This window comes from Morone saxatilis, unplaced genomic scaffold (assembly GCF_004916995.1).
Source record: "Morone saxatilis isolate NCDOM2014 unplaced genomic scaffold, NCSU_SB_2.0 Contig9, whole genome shotgun sequence".
NCBI lineage: Eukaryota > Metazoa > Chordata > Actinopteri > Moronidae > Morone > Morone saxatilis.
This window is the reverse complement of record NW_023340268.1, coordinates 6,068,422-6,091,004: the sequence shown is the minus strand read 5'-3', so window position 1 is coordinate 6,091,004 and position 22,583 is coordinate 6,068,422. Positions and strand designations below refer to the sequence as shown.

Below are 22,583 nucleotides of genomic sequence, written 5' to 3'. Positions count from 1 at the left end.
CTGTCTGTTGCAAATACAAGACCACAACTTCAACTTTCATTGTATTAATTTACTGAAAACAGCGCCTTAACGCTTAATCGCTAGGCTACGCGCTTAGCCCTTCTGGTTTGATGTGTTTTTAATTGTATTATGCCACCTGAAGAGTAACTAATGTTAATATTTAAGCCAATTTGTTAGTTTGGTTAAGGGAAACAGCTCATAACCAGGGTAAAATTATTTAGGTGCCATTGCACTTTATTTTTGGTGTTTAATATTTTAAATCATTTCAGCTTTTAATTGTGTTTGGCTTGTTTAGGCCCACGGTTTAGCAACCAACGCAGTCTAGCTTGTGGTTTTTGTGTTGTTGTCCCCATTGGCTGCGTTCATGCAAGGGGCTCAAATGCTGAATCCTACAGAACAAACATCGGTTATAAAAACCCGATACCAATAATTCTCGATATTACATTTTTTAGTGAATATCGGCCCTCCGATATTGCTATGCTTTAAAAGATACTGATTCCATGTCTGTTAAAGGTGAAAAAACATTCAGAAGTATTCAGAAAACTTGAAATCATGGCAATTAGTGGCATTAAGAACGTATGAACACTTTGCTTGAAGCATCAAGTCATTCTAGGGAATACTTTCACATAATGTAAATGCAATATACAGTAAGCATTACACTGCAGGGTGTACAAAAGAAAGGCACTAAAGGAGCAAGGAAATGCTAATGAGCAAGGAAATGCTAATGAGCAGTTAACATTAATGTAAACACACAAGTGCAGAGAAATTATCCTTTATCTCTACAGGTATTTATTATATAGTGTAGAGGAAATAGACAGTGGCCCTGCTCATTAGAAAGTAATTACTCCCACAGTACATGAAAGGCAGGGGGCGATAAATCTAAAAAAATAAAAGTACACAGCTGAAATGGGCAGGTGGTAAAGGACAAACAAGAAACTTAGAAAAAGAAAAGAGGAGGTAGGTAGTAAGATGCCAGTTAAGAATGAAAGGGAGTGCTAAATGCCCCCCTCTTCCTCTAAGTTCCTGCCACACGAACACAAAGGAGAAACTCAGTGTCAACCTGCTCTCCCCATCTACAACTGCAGGCTATTGTTTGCTATTCTTTCCTTCCTTGTGTGCTGAATTATGCATAGGACTGGGGCCTGCCTCCAAACCTCAGATCACATCACAGCTCAATCTGACACATAAAAACAGGTGCGCGCATTTTCTCCATCGATACACAATCACCGGAAGGCTCAAGTACGAAAGTAATTCACCAGTTGAGGTGGTGTTTCTACACTGCAGCTGCAAAGAAGTGGGCTCTGACTTCTGTGGCAGAAAAACTATCACCGTCTGAACTGTTTCTAAACCGTTGAGGTATACAATATAAACTGCAGTATATATTACTGTATATGCAGTATGCTACATGTACACTCATACATATGATCAGACTTTCATACTGAAGTGGAAATGATGACCTTTCCTAGGGCCAGAAAAAGCTGCTTTCCTTTGTAGCTTTGAAAACATATTTTATTGTGAAATATGAATTTGAATTGACTGATGCGTGCTGCTACATCGTGTGCTGCTTCCATTTTGTTATCTACTGTATCATCTAGAAAATGTATTCTAGGAACAAAAAATTAAAAAGAATAATGAGAAAGGTTAAATATTGTAGTGACCAACTTCACTCACAACTCACAACACACTGTGGAAGTACTATAATAATTTTCAAGACACACACACACACACACACACACACACACACATGTGTAGTGCAGATTTACGCCCACCACTTCAACATACACATGCACACAAGAGCTTCAGCAAATGGTGGGTAATGTTGAGTTTGGTGCTGTATTTGAGAGGAAGAAATCAATGCAGACTGCCATCTAAAATGGCTTTTGCACTCACACATGAACATGCACACACACACAAACACACAATGATTTTCACAAGTAATATAGAAGAGGTGATGGCCTTGTGGGCAATAAGCCTCTCCAGCTCTGCTGTGGAAGTATATAGCTGACGTTTTCAAAGCCTCATCATACAGCAGAAATCACATGGCAGACTCACTGATAGGCACTCATCACAAAGATATACGGCTTCTGATAAGATCCAGCATGAAAGCTTTGCTGTACACATACCAATCACTGATACAGATAATGGTCTATAGACTTCAAAGGGACACTATGATGAGAGCGAAAAAGTGAGGCATGAGGAAGTATAATAGATAGAGTTTGGCACAAAATGACAAACAGGCAGCACACAGCTGTTCCTCTCAGTGATTAAACTTCCACAGGCTGTGAGCACAAGCTAGCTAGGCTGGCTATCATTTAGGTTTTATAGTTTCTGATTCTCACTTTATTTTGTCCGAGCTGTTAGTACATTTCTACACCCTTGAGACATTTGTTACAGACTCATGGTCAGACGACTCCAGACCACTAAGGGTAAGGTCTGATCCTTTTTATATTATTTGAATGATTAAATAAATCAAAATATGTAGAAATAAATGAAATAAAAAAAAATCGTACTGCCGTACTGTAAATGTTTCATGACTTCTTCACTTAATTTACTTCACTTAATTATTATGTGGTGATACATTTTGACATTAAAGTTCTAGCCACAGTCCACCATATTGTAAATACTGCACATTCTAATTGGTGATAAATAAAGAAGCCCAGTGGTCGTACCTTGCTGGATTTAAAATCAGGTTTCTTCATAAAGTTCTTATGAGTTTCAGTTCAGACCCGGTTCTCAATACTCATTCCTGGGGGTTATGTGGCAGGCTGTACGCTCAGGTCTCTATGGCAGGTAGATTTATGAATAATCTTTGGCACAAAATGGCAGCAACTGCTGTAGGCTCTTACATCCATGTGTACAGAAGCAGCTGAGGTGCAACTGGCATCTCTGTGTCGTTATCAAAGGAGACAGGCAGAGGACCTGTTCTCCCCAGGGGTGACGGCACAAGCACGGCTGAACATCTCGAAGTCATTCTTACTTTTTTCCCTCTTCCCCACTTCTACGGAAAATTCTCTCCCTCTCGCCTTCTCTCCTTATCACTCCATTTCCCCAGCACAGCTCTGTCTCCATCTCCATTCTCGGGGGTATCCACTATTCCCCACAGGCCTGTTTGTGCCTCTGCTGAGATGACATCCATCTTGTCAGGAGGGGGTTTCATTGTTCTACTTCTCACCATCTCTGCCACGTGTGCAACTTTACGCACTCCTGTGTGCCTACGCATATTAAAGAGTGAGTGACTGCATGTGTGTTCAGAAGTGAAGAGACGAAAATGGCAAGGGAGTGTGTAGCTAAAAGTCGTAGGCAGGAATTATTGAAAGAGCCGTATCAGGGCCTGTTCATTTTCAAAGGGTTAAATGGGAAGCAAGAGCGTTGTTCCCTCTGGGCACAGCACCACCGGCTTCTACCTGGGGTTAAACTGATAGCGCAACGATTTATGTGACTGACAGCAGAGGAGTGGGAACATTAAGTTTCTTTTGGTTGGGCTGTCCCTAGGGCTTTTTTCACCTACTGCCATAAGCATTTCTGTCAGTGGTTCCAAAAACCCCTGGGAGCGTGCATGTGCAAATTCGTTTCTTTAATAAAGTCATCAAAGTTTCAAACGGCCAAGTACGTGTGAGTTTTTTCACTCATTTTAACTTTACACTTGTCACTGGCGTCTACAAGCTAAACTTTTCACGCAAAATCAGAAAATAAAAATGTTTCACTCAGATTTTAACTATTCAAATATCCTGCTGACAGACACTTCACTTTCTGAAGCCAGAATCCACTGCTGCACACACTTTCAACACTTTCAACCTTCAATCATTTGTGGCATCCTCTCAGACAGTCAAGCAATGCAATCCTTGTGCTGACTAAATGAAAAACACACAGTTAGAGGAGGTTTTCAGAGGCTCTTTGATGTAAGAAAAAAAAGGTGGGAAGAGTTACATCTAGCTGTTACAATGAAATGCACTAATAATTAAAAGCAACCTTGCTTTTTAAACCACAAATCTAAATACATTTAAAAGCCTGCTACGGAATAATGGTGTGGGTAATAAATCAGACACACTATTATAGCTTTAAAGCATATTAAGGCATTCAAGTACAGCTTTTATAATATTTTTTAAATAAACCCACTTTCTTTAAAAATCTAAATTGGATGAAGTATAAAGTATGCTGGTATATATAACCATCTTTAAACATTTTAAATTAATTATTCACACTTTTGAATGAATGAATGATGACATTGAACAGTGAACAGTGAACTGGGAAAAAACATTAAAGTAAACTACTCTGTTCAAAATCGCAGGATCTTTATTCCACAAATCGCCAGGTGGTTATAAGTGCATGCATGTGATTGCATCCAAATCTAATGATGTTGTATATAAGAGCAGCTACCCCCACCCAGGTCTCACTATCTTGCAGCGGGTCTTGCTGTTTTAATCTGTGGCTATCATCCTGACCCAGCAGTGGAGCGCTATCTGGCAACCTGTCGCCGCTCACCACTCAGTCTAATCTGGCCTATCAGCATCCAACCACCTGGGCACAAAATTATTCTGCTCTGCTCCAAATAACCCAAGTAGGAGTATACAATAAGAAAGAGCAACACTAGGAAAGGATGAGGAAAAATTATATTATCCAGGATCCTTCTTCAGAGGTGAGGTGAGCAGACGCAGTCAGAGACAGGTATTATCTGTGGTTATTACCATTCATATCAGTAAAGCAAAAAGAGGGGAGAGGAGGCCTTTAGAGGGAATAAGTCTTGTCTTAGTGTAACACATGCATGCACACAAAATCACACACACACAAATTTGGATATTTTTGTCTGAGAGGAGGAGGACCGGTGCAGGGAAGACACCTGGATACAGCTCATTTTCTTCTAAACTGCAAGATTATATGTTGCAGGGACTTGCATGTGCATCTGAATGTGTGTTTGTGCGAGAGAGAGGAGAGTCTCAGTGATGGAATGATTAAATGTGTCAGTCAGCAGGTGGGTGGGTGAGAGAAACAACTAGAACAGCAAGTGAATAAGCAAGCAGGACAAAGAGTCTCTTGCGATGTGATACATTTAAAAGGGCCTGATCAATATAATGCAGCTGTGCAAAAACACCAGGTTCTAAATATAAGCTTACAATGAAGTGGTGGAATTTACCTGCACATACATGCAAATAAAAACTGAAATAAATTGGCATTAGTGATCTTTGTCTAGTCAGATTAGATGATGATTTTAAGACAAAGAAAACATGAGGACTGTGTGTCAAAAAACACCTATGACCTGTTGGGTTCAGCCTTTACTGAGCTTACAAATCTGTCAAATCTGGCATCCCACACCCCTCCACCAGGGGAGAGCGACTGGGGCCGACTTGCTTAAACTGCTCTTGACAGCTGCACACTGACTGATTCTGAACACTCTTTGGGCCCAGTGTGCTTTAGCCTAAAGGCAGAGGCATGGTCTGATCACGACACGTCCGTCAAGCCAGACAGCCTCAGCCTGGAGCCTCAAACAAATAAAAACACAGGCCGCACACTCTGGCAAAAACAGACACACACACAAACAGAGTGGATGACCCAAGTCTGCTGCAGGAGATTGGCTGAGAAGGTGAAGGAAGCTCTATCTGCCCAGACAGACCTGCAAGGAGAGAAAATGCATGCACACATATACTCACGTCTCCACATCCTCTTTTCTTTACTACTGACATAGTGAAAGTGCAAACTCAAGTCAAGTGCAAGTCAAACATGCTGAGAGAGAAGGTGATCTCATAGGTTAGGAGAATGCAGTGCTGAAGGAAGTATTCAGATCTTTTACTTAAATAAAATGTGCAACATGGCCACGACCTGACCCTTTAAGATAATTAGAGGTGGAGCAAATTTTATCAATGTTATATAATGGTAGGCAGTTTAATCTATACCAAATCTGAATTTGTTTAGTGAACTAATAAATAAAGCAGTCAAATAAATGCAGGGGAGTAAAACGTAACAAGTAAAAATAAGAAATATTTGCATCTGAAATAGTGTAAGTCTACTATAAGGAGAATAGTTATAGGTAGCATTACATGGGAATGCATGTACAGTTGAGTACAATTATTTCAAATTTACAGTGAGTAAATGTAATTTGTTACACCATTTTTTAAGATACACAGTCTTGTATACTGTGTATAGTATCGCATACTGTGTATATTGTAAGAAAATTAGGTAAAAGAGGCACAATGGATGAAGAGGTGTGTATGTGTCTGTGTGTGTGCAGTGTTGGTCTGATGAGCTGAACTGTCTGTCACCCACCTACTGTTGTATCAGAGTACGCTGTCATTCAGAGAGACAGCTGCATCCCTGCACAACTTTCTCTCTCTTTCACACAGCAGGACGCCACCAACCTCCCCTTCCCTCCAGCAACAAAGATGGCACACACAAATACACACAAACACAGCCAAGCTCTCTCAACGGAGGCATGAAAAAAAGCCCTCACAAGGAATTAGATGGAGAAAATGAGAGACGAGAATGATTTTGAAGTTTGAACTTTTCTTTCTCGTGTCTTTGCGACAATGAGAGTCTGTGTTTTCACCTGTTTCGCTCCCCTCCTGAGAGGGGTTTGGAAAAAGATGTGCATCACAGACAGCCCTCGAGCCTTGTATAATACTCTGATTATGAGTATAACACTGTGTGTGTGTGTATGTGTGTCATCCCCTACTGTACCTCCAAGCTATGTTTTTGTTCCCAAGTGAACACTACAATTCCCGGAACAACAAGAAACAGCCTGTAAAATCCACATACGGAGCACACATACATTACTAAAGACCCCGAGAGTGCCTCTTCATAGACTCCAATTATAAGCCAAGAGGTAAGCAATTAAAATTCCCATCACAGGGTGAAAAAGCATCTTAAGTGGCTGGGCTATAGTCCTGAAAAGTAGCTTGATGACTCTATTCATTTGGTGCCTGCTGAAGCCTCACCTTCCCATCACTTCTAATTAAGGAGGCAAAAAGGATCCAAACGCCTCCATGCAGAGGGCTAGAGGCTGGGATGAGGGGAAAGACGGTGAAGAGGTGTTAAAGCGGAGAAAAAAAAAGGCTATTGGAAACTAAATGACAAAGAAGCAGAGGAGCACTCATTCAGACGAGTGGAAAAAAAACAAAGCATTACTTGACAGTTTTTTTCTGTCATGATGCAGGGAAGAGGAAGGTGTGATCAAAAATTAATTCAGGTTCAAACGCATAAATACTCACACTGAAATGCATACTCAGAAGCCAGGGCTCTTATAAAATCATGAGAGGTGATACATCAAGAGAGTCAGAGACAACTCCATCGTTCTGTTTAGACTCATGTCTTATTTTCCTTCAATCATTCAAACATCCAGTAGTTGTTTGTGGTTGACTATTTCCAATTTAATCTACTTTATACTTCTACTCAACTACAATTTAGAGGGAAATATTGTACGTTTTACTCCACTAGATGTATTTGACAGCTGCTAGATTCTTTTCAGATTTTACATTAAAAAGGTCCAGTGTGTAGGATTTAGTGGCATCTTGTCATGCAGTTGCAGATCGCAACTCCCTCGCTTCACCCTCCCATTCTAAGTGCAAAGGAGAAGCTACAGTGGCCCTACCTAGAGCCAGTGTTTGGTTTGTCTTATCTGGGCTACTGTAGAAACACAGTGGTTTAACAAAGGCACCCAGTGGCATCTACAGATATCAAAGGCTCATTTGAAGGTTACACACTGGACCTTTAAAAATTGATTTAATAAGCTTGTAAAGTACAATGCAAAGATTTTACAAGTGGATCCAAACCTTTTTGGCTTACAAAAAAAGCATTGTCTGGTTGAAGCACCTTATTGTTAAGAGTTCCACCAAAAAGAGATTCCCCCTTAACATTCTCCGACTATTTAATTTAAGTAACTGTTCAAGGCCCAAAGAGGTAAAACTCTCCAAAACAAGCTACTTTCTACTTTCCTACACCATCAATATAATAATATCAGTTTCCTGCAGAATTTGTATTTTTCTTAGCTCTTAATACTGTACTTTTACTGAAGTAGGATTTTTAAATGCAGGACTTTTACTGGAGTGGAGTAATTGAGTATTTCTATATTATGCTATTGGTGCTTGATCTGAGAGCTGCTTCCACTATTGATACCAACATTTCCTCCAATTTCTGCTTCGCTCAAGTTTACATTTTTATTCTCCTGCATTCTTACTCTTTATATCCTGTGCTGCTCATCTCACTTTTCCTCACTTGCTCCGACTCATCTTTGACTTTTCATGTTCCTCCTCCATTTCCTCTTTTTGATCTCTATAGCTTACTGTCCTCCTCTCATGTCCTGACTTTAATCCACACCCAGGAACTTGTAAATGTACTCCATGTGCAGTTTTCACAGATACTTGTTTAAAGCACCAGATAGTTCAGACAAAAAAGTTTCTACAGTATGCACAGAATTTTTGAAGAAATACATGTATTCTCGCTTTGGCTCTTCACCCCATGCCTCCTTTCCCCTGCACCCAGAAGGCATCCTGCTCACAATGCTACACCGCTCACCTCTCCCCATCCCTCCACTTCTATATTCATCCTTCTCTCCTCGCCTCCCTTTATGCGTCCATCTCTCAGGCCCATGTAACTCCGCGGGGACCAGCCATCTAAAGCCCGGCCAGTAATCCTCTCAGGATATTGAAATGCCAATCCTTCCTCCTCCCTGACCCGCACCTCCACCCCATCTCTACAGCCTTCTTGCATCCCTCTCTTCTTCCTTGCCTCAGCTAAAGCGCTTTGGATGTACCACTGGGGGCCAAGACATTCAACCCAAGTGTGTTTTGATCACACACACATACACACACACAAAAACACATATACACTGAACAATGCTGAGGCAAGATGTCATTACCGCATCCTTTCTTGTACATACACAAATCAAGCAAGCAGCAATGCACAGGGCATACAGCATGCAAGCATGGTAAAGCACACACATGAACATGTATGGCCTGGTGCACACAGAGCAGACATACACGCGCACACACACACACACACACACACACACCTAAACACACACGCACACACGCATCCCTAATCCACAGCTGGATAAGGGGCCCCATGAGCCCTGGGCAAAACTGATCCCCCATTTACCCAGCCCATGCCCCATCTCCTCACGCAACCCAAGTCATGTTTCTATCCCCCTCTCTCCTCTTCCCTTTTATCCATCCATCCATCCTTGACACGCTATGCAAAACTCCCCATTCCCCTTGGTGGCCTGGAGAGTCCTGATAAAACCCCATCTGTCTGGGAGAAATCCACTCCTCTACTGTGCATGTGCAAGAATCCAGTTCAAGGAGATGCTTGTAAAGAATTCAATTTGTATATGGTTTTAATGGAGTGTCTTAATGTCACTAGATTTAATATGCTGTTTCAGACACTTTTCATCCACTAAGAAAGAAAATCTTATATATGCATACATGTAAATTGACCCCCTGTGTGTCTATGTGTGTGTGGTTGGGGTTTTTGGCCATAATATAACACCCTTTAGCACCTTCTCTCCCAATCTCAGACCATGCCCTTAAATCCTCAGGCTCTGTTGGTCCTCAGCTGCCAACTAAGCTTTACCACCCGCTGCTAACAAGCTTACCGTGCCCACAAAAACAAATATGGTACAGTAAGAAGAGACGGGGAAAGTTGCATAGAGGATAGAGAGAAGCACAGACATGAGGAGGAAGAGGGCAGCAGTGATTATGTCAAGACAGGCGGCGAGAGAAAGAAAAGATAGTGGAAAGAGTGGTTGCGAATGGAGAAGCAGGAGGAGGAGGGAGAGAAATTACCATCTAAGAATAGTGAATTTATGGGGAAGAGCAGGAAAGGATAAGGTGGGGGGAAATGAGGAAGGTAAAAAAAGAAGAGATTGGGATACAGAGGGGGAGGAGGAGGTAAAAAAAGGAAGCGAAAAGTAATAAAGAGATGATGAGGTGGCAAGAGGGAAAGGGAAAGTGAGTGTGGGCGTGCATGCGTGCGTGCATGTGTGCTAGTATGTGTGAGCTTTGTTCCAAATCCCTGCTGCAGTATTTATAAAGGTCAGCGAGTTTTGATGGTGTAAAGTCTCGGTGTGGAGGTGCACGCACGTGTATGGACACAAGGTTGAGGTCTGTGCAGGAATGTCTTTTTCAATTCTGTACCTGACCTGGCTGGACATTCTGACCATTACTTCCTGCTCCTGTGATGAGCTACCTCACTTCACAGTGCCCACAGCACCCTGATCCCTCCCACCCCCACAATCTTTTGAACAAAATCTGTTGGACAGGACCTGTAGCAAAAATAAAGTCCATATGGATTTAGTTTTAGGCAGTAGATGCTAAAAGTGGGCAAAAAAGGTATGGGTCTTTTATCTGTTACTCTGATAGTTTTGTTTGTCTCCCATGGTTGCAGATACCAAATGCTGAAACATAAGACTTCAGAGTAAAGTAGTATTATCTTAATGTTTATGTATCAGATATGGATTAGGCATGCCATTTCTTTTCTTTTTGCTAAGCTATGCTAAAAAAAAGAAAAAACTCTAACCGACATGACTACATGACTTTGCATGAGAAAGAGAACAAGACTAACTTAACTGAAACTTTAATTTAGTACCATATTTTCCAGGATACAGTTTACTGGAAGACAATGCATTTGCAAGTTTGGTGAAACCTGGTAATAATAATAATAATAATAATAATAATAATAATAATAATAAAATTCATATATCTATCGCAAGTTTTAATTTTGTCTTATATTGAGGACCATTTCCACCAGCATTACTGAAAATACATCCAATGTCTGATCCTACTCAGTTGTCCACTGAGGAGACCAGGCAGCAAGCAAGAGGGTTTAGGCGATCTTTAGTTAGTTAGCTGTTGATCTGATCCATGCTGTGTTGGTCAGGCGTAAAAACCACAGGTCTTTGAACAAAAGCTGACATGCGACTTAAGTGAGAAGAGGTAAGACAAGACACATGGGAAGTAATTCTAAAGCGCATTGCACACACACACACACACACACACACACACACACACACACATCAAATGTCAGTCTAAATCCTCTGTGACACAGAAAGTCTTCTGAAACCCCTGCAAACACACTCCCCTAACCCCTTGTCCAATCCCTCTGGATGACACCGTGAGCAGGACAACTCACACCCTAATACCCCATAATAACCACAAATCAACGACATGGCAACTGCTGACAAGACAGACAGACAGGTAAGGGGAGATAAAGGGGAGAAAGGTTGAAAGAACTGCGGGGACAGGAAAAATAATCACCACAGGTTTGTCCTTTTCTGATATACCGTCCCCTAACCTTGTAGCTTGGGGTTTTGGCTAGCTAAATCCCTTTAGGGAGCTGAAGACGGCTAAGTTGTGGCTTGTTAACCATGTGAGCGTCAGCCGCTCTATCATAGGGGTCAGGTGATGTTTGATATTCCGTTTCTGCTGGATGTGTAAGATGGCAAATGTTTTCTACAACAATTTCTTGTGTTGGTAGTCTGTATGTCTGAGCCTTTTGTCTTTCTGCCCCCGAGTGGTCAAATGTTGCTTAATGCAGCTTCAAGTTGACCATTAGTACCATCAAATACCATTAGTTTAATGCAAGCATGCTAAAAGGTGTTAGGAATAAAAAGGGGAGAATAAAAACTACTATATGACCTTCCTAGGAACATACTGCAGTCTCAAAGAGATCTGGTGCATACTACACACACATAAAGCTGTCTTTTAGCCTCTACGTTGTCCAGATCCAGATGTCCAGATGTTCCTCTTACATAACATTACAGTTGATCAACATGATAATCTGGGCCACGGAGAAGCACACACATTCATTCGAAATACTCTTATCAATCTACTTAAAGCTGTTCTCTTTGTATATAGAAAGGCACAAGAGAGTGCTTTTGCTATCACAAGCAAACTGTTATAGCTCACTTGAAACTAGGCAGAGACCCATGCTGAGTGCTGCTGCCATCTCAGTACTCACATATGACTAACAGTTCTCCATTCATTATGCAGCATATTTCTCTAAGCTAATTTCCAATTAGTGGCAAAAACACACTCTGCCATTCTCACTTTCTCATTGTTTCTCCATCACCTGCTTCCTTGTGCAGCACCCTTCAGTGGTTCGGCCTTCATACTACATTGGCTTCATTATGCTTCCAAATAATATTTCTTTCAGCATTTACAAATAAAGGATTTACAAACAAAACAGAGTAAACAAGCTTTTTCAAAAAATATGCACAGTAGGTATGACAGGTAAATGTATGTGTGCATTTGTGTATTAGAGTGATTTTAAGCGTTCAAGCCAAGAATGTGTTCTTGTACACTTTTTTTAGTGTATGTGTGCTCGGTCTCTTCACACTTGAGCTCCTTCAAATGGTGTCGTTGCAGAGCTGGTTGACAGGGCTACTTTGCAAAGTGCTTTTTTTTTTCAAGCCCCTGGCTAATGGCCTGCTGAAAGGCTTCTGGTGATGAAAATGAGATCACCTCCACCAGCGAGACTTTTTGCTCTGTCTGCAGTGACAGGGCACACTGTCAGTATGAGGAAAGAGTCTGTGTTGCTATGAGCAGAAACAAAAATAAAAATCACTACTGGAAGCACATTTGGTTTTGAATGCCAGTACAGTACTGTATGTTGCTGAATGCATGTTCAGAATCTACATAAATGACAAGCCTATTGAAAGGTCACTGTGTGTATGAAGTGTAAATAAATCTATTTATGAACAGAGACATAGACAGCCTTGGCAAGTGTACACGTCAGCCCACCCTTGCTGAATTGATGACTGCTTCCCCTACTGTTATAAGAAATTAATGTGCTTTAATGAAACAAAACCTTAGAACAAATTTATTTTAAGGCTATTTTTTAGGCTGCCTTGTAGTAAACTGATTACAAAAGATTACATCCTGTAAGAATCAGACCCAGTTGTGAAGATAATCTTTTCCCCACAGCCAACATTAGCACAATATATAGCAAAATAACACAAATATTACTGCTACTTTCACCATTTGGAAAAAGTGCTGCAAATTCATTCCAATCAGTATGATCCTCCTGGACTTACTGCATAATATTCAAATTGGGAAACACATGCAGCTGTTTTTAAATCTTTCAGAGACCAAAATATCAAACTGGGACTCACCAGGCAGGCTTGTTGACACGTTGACCTGGGTGTAGAACCTCTTGTTGGGCAGCAGCTCTGACACACCATTCAAGGCTTCTACGGTAAACGTGTAGTTGGTGTTGGGGAGGAGATTGACCACAGTCACCGTTCTTTCCGTCAGGCCCACCTGCTGCGGCACAAAGCCAATACTTGCCCCGCATGGCTCGCACTGCCTCCCGACGCACCTCCGGCACCCCACGCTGTAGGTCAGATCTGCCCTGCCTCCCGTGTCGGACGGGGCGGCCCACTCCAAGATCAGAGTGGACTGCTTCAGAGTGCAGACCAAGTCGCGAGGCGGGGATGGGGGCCCTGGAGAGGAAAGAGTAAGAAAATGGCATTTTGGTTTATCGTTTGAACCTTAAAGAATGTATTAGTCTTTTCTGAAAACAAACAAAGAAACAGAGAGGGGAATAGACAGTAAGCATTCGCTCCTTTGTAAATATCAATACTTAATCAAACATATCCTCGGTTCTGCAATTGTTATGCAAAGGATGTCCTTTTCTCTAATCATGCCACTACACCAAGAAATGCAAAGCAATGCCTAATAAACACACTGAAGGGATCCCAGCAGCAGCATTATTCACTCCCAAGAAAAGACCTTTAAAGACTACCTTGTAGTGTCCACTTATTGAAACTGTAAATGTGTTGTTGAGCATTTATAGAAAAAGGGTTTTTCTATAAAACTTCCCTGAGTGAATAAAAGCAATACCATGTTTCCCTGTAGCATGCTACCTGCATGGCATAAAAAGAGACAGCTCAAACATCATTTAGCTGAAGCTTGAAAATTTTCACATGACTGATGGTCTAGGTGCATTGGGTATTATGGTGTGATTGCATGAGCTCAGTTTGCACATCATGCTATGATAATCCTGTTTTATCCAGGATTTGGTGTTAAGAAATTGGTTTCATGAGAAGCATTTGACCGTAATGGGAATAAGCAATTGAAAATATGGAGTTGTTGCTGCAATACACTAGTATATGTGGCATTATTATCGTTTACCAGTGGGAGTCAAAATAAACATTTATTGAATTGGAGGAGGGATTATTGATGATGCAGTCAGATAGGAAAAACACTTGGCAATAAAATCAGGGCTAAAAAAAATGTGTTGGTTTTATTGGCTTATCAATGACACTGCCTGTTATATGAAAATGTGCATGTGCATGCACAAGCACGGATAGCGAGTTTGTCCATTATGTACTGATGTCACTAGTACTGCATGGTACAAATCCTCCACTTACCACCAGTAAATAAAGGTGAGTTGCCATGGAGAAGGCCACGAATCTGATTTGATATGCCAGATGCATCACAAGTTTGAGCTGCCAGCTGTGTATGTCGAAATTTGTGCTGGTGTGTAGATGGTAATGCATCTCTTCATTATACGTAAGTTAAAAGCCAATGAAATCTGGAGGAAAAAATTACATAATCTGTATTTAGACTGTCTTGATGTGACAAACTTTAAAACCTGACGTGTTTAAAATCACACATGACAAAAAAAAAAAGAAGCTAAAATTAAAATATTCAGTCCAGGATTTAAATTGCTGTAAAATGTCAGGCTGGAGGACTGTATCTCATCACTAAGTCAGTGTCCTGACTGACCTGTGCCTTTTCCTGCAGGTCTTTCCACAGTGGGGGCTGACTAGAGCTTAGGTCCATTAAAGGCCATGAATTTTGTATGTGTCCCTGGATGTGTGTGCATGTGCTGTGTAATGAATAAGTGAAGGTGTGCTGCTCTGTGCGTGCTGTCAAACACGTCACACACACCACAGCTGCGTCCCGCTCCCAGACACACATGGAGCACAGAGTTACATAAGCCCAGAGAGCATTCAGAGTGTGTGAACACACACAAACACACATACACGCATTTGATGTAGACACAGCTGGGCCTTTTATTCACATCCCTCTCTACTTTCTCGCTTTCTGGGCCTTGCACTCCCTTTTTTTCTTCTTAAAGCTTCTATTTTTCCTCTTATCATATATAATCTGAGTGCTGCTTATTAAAACTTGACCTCCCCAACTCCCTTGCTCCTCTCTTTCTCGCCTTTTGCCCTCTTCCACTCTCCATCTGTCTCCATCTGCTCCAAGATACTGTATCATAGCAAATCAAAACTTCTTGACGTTGTTTTAACAATGCAGTCACTAAAGCCTAAGAAGAGTCTGCATTGATGTACTTGCCTCATCCAGAAGCTAACCACATTAGCTAACATTTAATAATAAGCTATTATCAGTCCGGCTCCAATCCCGAGTGAGCTATATAATGATGTTTTAGTGTTTGTCTAACGATCAAGATGGATTCATTGAGATAGCTTGATATACATGATACACTCCCCCCTCTTAGAAAAAAAAGGAAGAGAATTAGAAAGAGAATTAGATCACAGATATGTTGTGATTCTAATCAAGTTTAAGATGTCCTGAAGCAGATCCAAGCTTGCCTTTGATGTTTTTGGAGTCGTTTTACACTATTGCCACTAAGCTCCATGAAAAGTCTACATTTACTGTATGCATTTCAAAACAGTTATACTGCAACTTTCTCCTTTCTCCTGAAAGTCATGGGTTCCGACTGTTTTCATAAATCCATTTGCAGAGACACACATTGATTGGCAAACATTATGCATTTCTTTAAGATACTTTTTATTTTAGTTATTATGCTACAGTCATCGCCATTGCAGTCCTGTCAGCAGTAGTCCCACTCTGCCAAAACTGAATACAAAGCAACATTTCCTTTCACTGCTTCCAAAGTTGTTCTCTTCCTCTTCACTGCCACCAGGGAACATTTAACAGTGTGCTATGATGTAAATTTTGCAAATAATCGTCATTAACACTGGTAATTATATGTCAGGAAGTATTACAAGATGAATCTCGTTTGAAATAATGTAGCCGTGTGTTTTTTTTACCTGCTTCAAAAAGGTTTGTAAAACAGTGACGAGTCTATTATTTCAAAGAGACTGCAGTAGCTTCTAACTGTGGTAAACACATTAGGGTTAGACTTCACAGGCATTAATAGCAAAAGGAAAGGAATAAAATTACACTGGTATTATTCTTTAATTGCTGAGATAATAAGGTGCGCATTTCAAACCTTCATTCATCTGGCAAAATCTCCCTTTTTTTCTTTTATACTTATAATTCTTGATTCATTGTCATTCAACGCCTCTCTTTCTCTTGCTTTCTCCATCCGTACCATGCGGTGGATTAGCCGAATCTGGGGATGATCATAATTACCAAATCAATAGCGTAATTAATGTGGTCATTAGGCTGCTATAAATGTTATCGCACAGGGATCAGAGAGCTCAGCGATCAATAGTGTAATTACATCGCTCCATCGCAGTTAGCATAAAAGCTAGTATGACCACACACTTACACACACATATATATATACACATATATACACACAAGTGAATGTGTATGTATAGAAAACCCACAACCCTTGTGACCCTAAGGTTTTATGGCTCTGAGTACTCTCTGGATACAGAGCCCATTATTCCTCCATCTAATTACTAAGCTATATCAATAGGCTGTTTGCCATGCAGGGATCAATAGGCCTACCCTGTATAGTCTTTGTCTTATTGGCCTTATACTGCATCTTTATTGGAGAAGAATGGTATTCGGTATGTGAGAAGGGGTGAGAAAAGGTAAGAGGTGAGGGATGAACGGATAATGCGTGGACAGTGGGGATGAGATTATAGAGTTTGTCGCTTGAGGATAGAGGGATGAGATTTCAGTTTGACAGAAGGAAGAATAATTGGGTGATAACACGCATGGATGAAAGGATGAAGAGGAAGGAAAATGTGAAGAAGCGGTTCGCAGAAGGAAGAGTGATGAGTGGCCGACTTAAGAAGACAGACAGAGAGAATGGAGGGAAATGTGTGTTCAGGGGTCAAAAGGAAAAGAGTGGAGGGGGTAGAAAAAGATGGGGTGGTCCGGTGAATGGGGTGGATAATGGATGTACAGCAGAAAATGGATCTGTAATGTCAAGGAAAAGGCAGAGGAATATAGAGAGAGAATGTACAAGGTTAAGCAAAAAAATGGAGAAATGGGATGATGGGCTTTTTGGACGAATACATAATGGGAACCTAATGTTAGAAGGAGGGATGAAGGATGTATGGGTGATAAAAGTAAGAAAGGTTAAGAGGCAGAGAAAATGGCTGCGGTGTATACTATTAGATGAAATATAAGAGGGTATAAGCACAGGTCAGAAGGGGGGAAGGTCCACCTTAAAAAATGAAATAATGTGTATGTTCATAATGTGATTTCTCTATGGAAGACCATGTCTACAAATTTGGTCAAACAAGAATTGAATTTACCCCCTTAAAATGTACTACATCAAAACTGTTGATTCAAAATAAATCCCTACTTAGTCTCTAGCAAATAAAACAGCAAATGTTCTATGTTTACTGATGTTATCAGGGGAAATAAGAAAAAAAAAGCTTGTTCAAGCATTCACATCTTTTTAGCTTTCAGCTTGTTTCTGTAAAAACTCTTACAACTCTGACAACCTCACAACTTTCTCTCACAGCTCAAGGCACGGATCCTGTTTTGGGGCAGATTACGGGTCAACAATCTAGGATGATTAAAAGAAAAAGCTAACATGTCATTGGGTGGATTTTTCTACATGACAGGAATGCGATACTAGAGGAGGGGTATAGGGTGAAGGAAAGGTGAAGGTTGGGGGAGATGAGACATGGAAATGGGGTGATGAGGAAGAGCTGGAGACAGGAGAATGAGGATGGATGGTGAAACAGAAACTGGGGAGAGGTGGGCGTGGGTCACACAAAGAGGTGATGAGATGAAAAAAAGGGGGGGTGGATGAAAGGAAGCAGGGTGAAGGACGGGTTAAACCACAGGGTCAAAGTGGTCTTTAAGGATAAAAAGGCAGAAACAGCAGATATATGAAAGGCTGAATGGGTGGGTGTGATAATGATTGGCTTATAAATGTGAAATTGTTCACTTAATGCAATGTCAAAAAAATATATATATATAGTGATTGAGTTATTTGGTGTGACAGTCACTAGTAAAGAAAAAGGTGCAGTTTGAGAGGACACACAAATACACATATAATCTTACTTGTGCATGGTGCTGAGGGCGTGTCCAGGGGGGTTCTGAAGTGGTCTTCCTCACACACGCACACCACAGACCCTTCCTCCTCTGCGACACTGTTGGCTGGGCAGGGAAAACACTCCTGCTGCCTGGAGGACATCTTGTAGGAGCCAGGGGGACACGCTGGAAAAGAACACATATACAGCACATCAAAATATGTCCAAGAAAGTGTATTTAATAATTCCTGCTTTCCTTTATCTTAACAAGGAAAATCCCATTGAGAGCCATATTTTAAGAGATTTGAGCACTGGGGGGTGAATACATAAATCACACATTGTTTAAAACCTGTGAGATATTTCTACGGAGGGGATGTTTCAAAAATCACACACAACATTTCCTCTTCTTTTGCATGGAGACTCCAGTATTCCACTAAGCACAGCAACATTTTAAAGCCGTACAAAAAAAAGCTATAATCTCGCTTTTAATTCACGAGAGAGAAAATTAAGGATGAAAGGAGAAAAAATTGAAAGCAAGTGAATTTGCAGGAAAGTACAGACAATATAATATGTATGATAAAGGGAGAAAAGTAGAGGGGACTTTGGCTTAATCCATCTGACAAACACAATTCTCACATTACGTGTGATCAGTGGCCTTGGCAAATGGCATCAAAGGCTGCTACTGGATTGATCCAGCTAGGCAAATGAAAACAGGCCAAGGCAATGTGCAGGCTCCCAGCTGCAAAACCCCCAAAACTTAATTTTCTCGTCATTTTCCACATTTCCCACATTATTTTACTTTTTTTTCTTCCAAATATCTCCCTGTACAGTCTGTGACGCCCAACTACTGTACACAATAGAGAGACTACGAAAGGTGAGAATGTGGGTGAGGTTGATAAACACCCATGACCTTACACGCGCAGCACACAAGAATACACACCATGCAACAGAAGCTTATCAATGCATGTGTGACAATAGGGCGGCGCGTAAACACGCGCTCACAAACACACATAGAATAAAAACAGGTTATTTTACACTCTCCCTCTATGCAGTTTCATTTTCCACTTGCCGTGGCTTTGTAGCAGGTGATAATGGGTGTGAAATCAGGGAGCCAGCTACCGCTCGATGCTCCGGTCTCTTCTCTTCTGAGACTGTATTCTAAACAGCGCGTCTACTTTAACAGCTCTGGTATGCTCTCTCCCTCTTTTCCTTTCTCTCCTCCACTCTCTTCCAATTCTCCTAATACATCCGTCTTTCTTAACCCTTCCTCACTCTTTATTGCTTTGTTTTTCTTCTCTGTTCTGCTTTCTACCTTTTTTCCGTTCTCCTCTTGGGATAATCACTCTATTTAACTCTCCCTCCTCCAATTAGAAACACATCCTCCAACAGGCTTTCTTTCCCATGCATTAGCGCCCAAGGTTTGAGTGGCTAGAAGGATAGGGTGATATTCAGACTGAATGGGCATTTTGTTACCACTTCATTATCCAGTCATGGCTTCTTGTTAGGTCTTGTCTGTGGGAGAAGCAACTGATTTGCTGGTTAAATAAGTGACAATGCACAATGAAGTTCCCTGATATACAAAAATAATAGATATCCACAGCACAAAATCCATTGTTTTTCTGTGTAAGGACACCTAAGGTAGAAATCTCACTATTGGACATTTACCAAAAACAAAGAGAATACTGTTTAATGACATTAAGACAAATAATTAAGGCAATCAAGAAGATTTTTTCAAGGTTGAAACATAATTAACTTAATTAAACAATAATTAGATCACAAACCTGTTAAATGTATATTCTGTGGTTCTGTATGTCATGTTATGTGTATCATGAGATTTAGAACGGTACTGTAATTAACCAGGTTTAAGATAACTCTTAGTCACCATCTTTAGTGCCACGGTTAAAGGCTGTCATTGGCTTGGTTATTTATCCATCTTTAGAACAAGCCACTCATGAGAGCAATGGCAGACCGATTAGAGGTCTGGAATTCGGCTAAATAGTGAGTGAAGTTTTGTGGAGTTAGACGCCAGAGCATCTCTCCCACCTCCGGCAATGTGTCACACTAGAATGCAGTCAATTAGGCAGAGAGGAGACGACAGGTCTGTGTGTGTGCAAGTAAAGGGGGGAAAAAACAGCAGGTGCAAAGACACACACAAAGCTGTCCAGCCCAGAATGCTTTTGGCTTATGAAAGTTCATCAAGACACATGCACAATAACGAAGGGGCTATCCCACCTCTTTTACTCAGCCACTCTAACAAAACATACACACGCACAAAAGGCCTGCCATCACACAACGATTAGCAGGCCCCGTCAGCCTCTCCTGGCTCACACTAGAGTGAGTGTGCATGCGAGTGTGTTTTGCCTCTGTGCACATGTGTGTATGCCTGTGAGTATGCGTATCCAAGGCTGTAAGAACCTTGTAATCGACTTTCTAATATCTGTCATTACACAGAGAAAAGCCTCTCGCTTTCAGCTCACAGCACAGCGAAGCATGGGGACATAACAGAAACACACACACACACCCTGTCAAGCTGCTCTGGAGTAGACTTTCTTTGTTCCTGACCATGGTGCCACTATCCTTCGCTCACCAAGCCAAGGACATCAAGCGTGAATAGCACCCGAATCAAGGCAAAATTATGCATAGATCTATGAGAACAGAAATGGGTTTCGCATTTTCCACCAATCATGCTTAAAAGCAGGCTAGCCATATTCGTTGCTGGCTGCAATTCTGACTTATCTCTTCAATTCAGCGTGGATACACATTCTGCCAGCCCACCTTGGAAATGTGCGTCTAATGATAGGGGTGTATCAAGACAATATGTGCAGCTCAGATAACAAAAGGAGCTGGATTTGCACGCTGCCCATCATTCTCCACAGCAAGGCATCATTCGAAGGCAGGCCAACAGCCAATGCCAGGAAAGGTCACATCAGTCAAAATGGGCCAGCAGCCATCTGCCAATGGGAGAATGTGGGATCTCTAAAATGCATCCAACAGTAAAACACACAGAAGATGCTTGTAAAGAAGACCACTCCAATCATTAGAAGACTTGCCTTTTCATTGCGAAGGTATACAAGTTATACTGGAAATGAGAGTGTCGGGGAGAAAAAGGGAGAGGGGATGGTTAGAGAAATAGAGAGACAGAAGGAGAGATCTGCCAGGACAGCTGGCAAACCAACTGATCAATTTGTCCTATGTGCCAACAGGGAACCTCGATTAAATGGAACATGGTAGCACATGTATACGCACACACGCACACACACACACACACACGCACACGCACACACATTTCTTCAAGGTATAATGATATAGATATGCAGCGACATGCCAAGTCCTATAATGGAGGGTGAGGTGGAGGATGAGGCAGGAGACCAACTGCTGTGAGAGATAGTTGAGACAGAGACAGAGACACCAACAGACAGACAGATGGTGTGTGAGAGACAGAAAGACGGTAGACTGTGTACAGTACAAAGAAAGGACATTAAACAGGAAGGAAGAGTGGACTCCTTCAGCTTGACAGATAGACAGGGGTAGGGAAAAAAAAGATAAGCACTGACATGTAATGCATACAGATGAGAAACACTGAAAGAAGCAGTGACAGTGAGGTCATCTATAGTGGGAATATATGCAACAGTAGCATTGTTCAGTATGTCTGTTTGCTAAGAGCCTGTGGGTGGGAGGCTAAAAAGAAAAATATGAAAGCAAACCTTGGTATCCATCTAATCAGATAAATGAAAATAAAATATTCATGATCAAAATGACACTTTTGAGATATGCCGACAGCTTCACCATCTAATGAATAAAAAGCTAAAAGGCCAAAGAATCCACATTTCAACAGGCTCACAAATTACTTTAATAGACTTTTGTCTTTGTGGGAGGAATCAATTTATAGTTTGCCCTTCTCTCTTATTTTCCCTTCCCTTTCTTTGCTCTAACCTTAAACATGCCCATTAATAAATCATGAAGCACTTAATACAATAAATGTGAGCAATGAATTGTTTCTTTGCCTCCTTGACAGCACACATTAATTAATATTAATAACACTAAAAGAGGTCTGCGTTAGACATTGCACACACACACACACACACACTGCGATGCACACACATCCGCTGAAGAATAAACACAAATAGGCTTAAAACTTACGTTTTGTACATCCACAACCAAAACACACTGGTTACAGTTTTTCTCAGTGTGATATGATACAACATATGGAAAAAATGAGAGAAACCGAAGTGGGATGTGATTCCAGCAGGTGGAAATCAATAATTCAAAGAGCTTTAATTCAGATCGGTGCCCTCTGTGTGGCTGATGCTGATTCTGATGCTAATTCTTTTTGCTGGTAGGCAGCTTTAACACCCACAAAATGAATTCTCATTACCATCAAACAGTTTTGAAGGTCCTCTCTCCACACACACACAGACACACACGGACACACACGGAC

The 22,583-nt window shown here is 41.2% G+C and overlaps 1 protein-coding gene across 1 annotated transcript in view; it reads right to left on the bottom strand.

Annotated features, from left to right (window-relative positions):
- Window positions 1–22,583, bottom strand: part of LOC118343162 (ephrin type-A receptor 7) — a 95,184-nt gene that overhangs the window by 30,890 nt on the left and 41,711 nt on the right. Inside the window, exons 2-3 of the mRNA XM_035681915.1 lie at window positions 18,177–18,332; window positions 13,097–13,426 (exon numbers count right to left, since the gene is read on the bottom strand). Coding sequence (XP_035537808.1) covers window positions 13,097–13,426; window positions 18,177–18,332 — 486 coding nt within the window. The remainder of the gene's footprint in view (window positions 1–13,096; window positions 13,427–18,176; window positions 18,333–22,583) is intronic.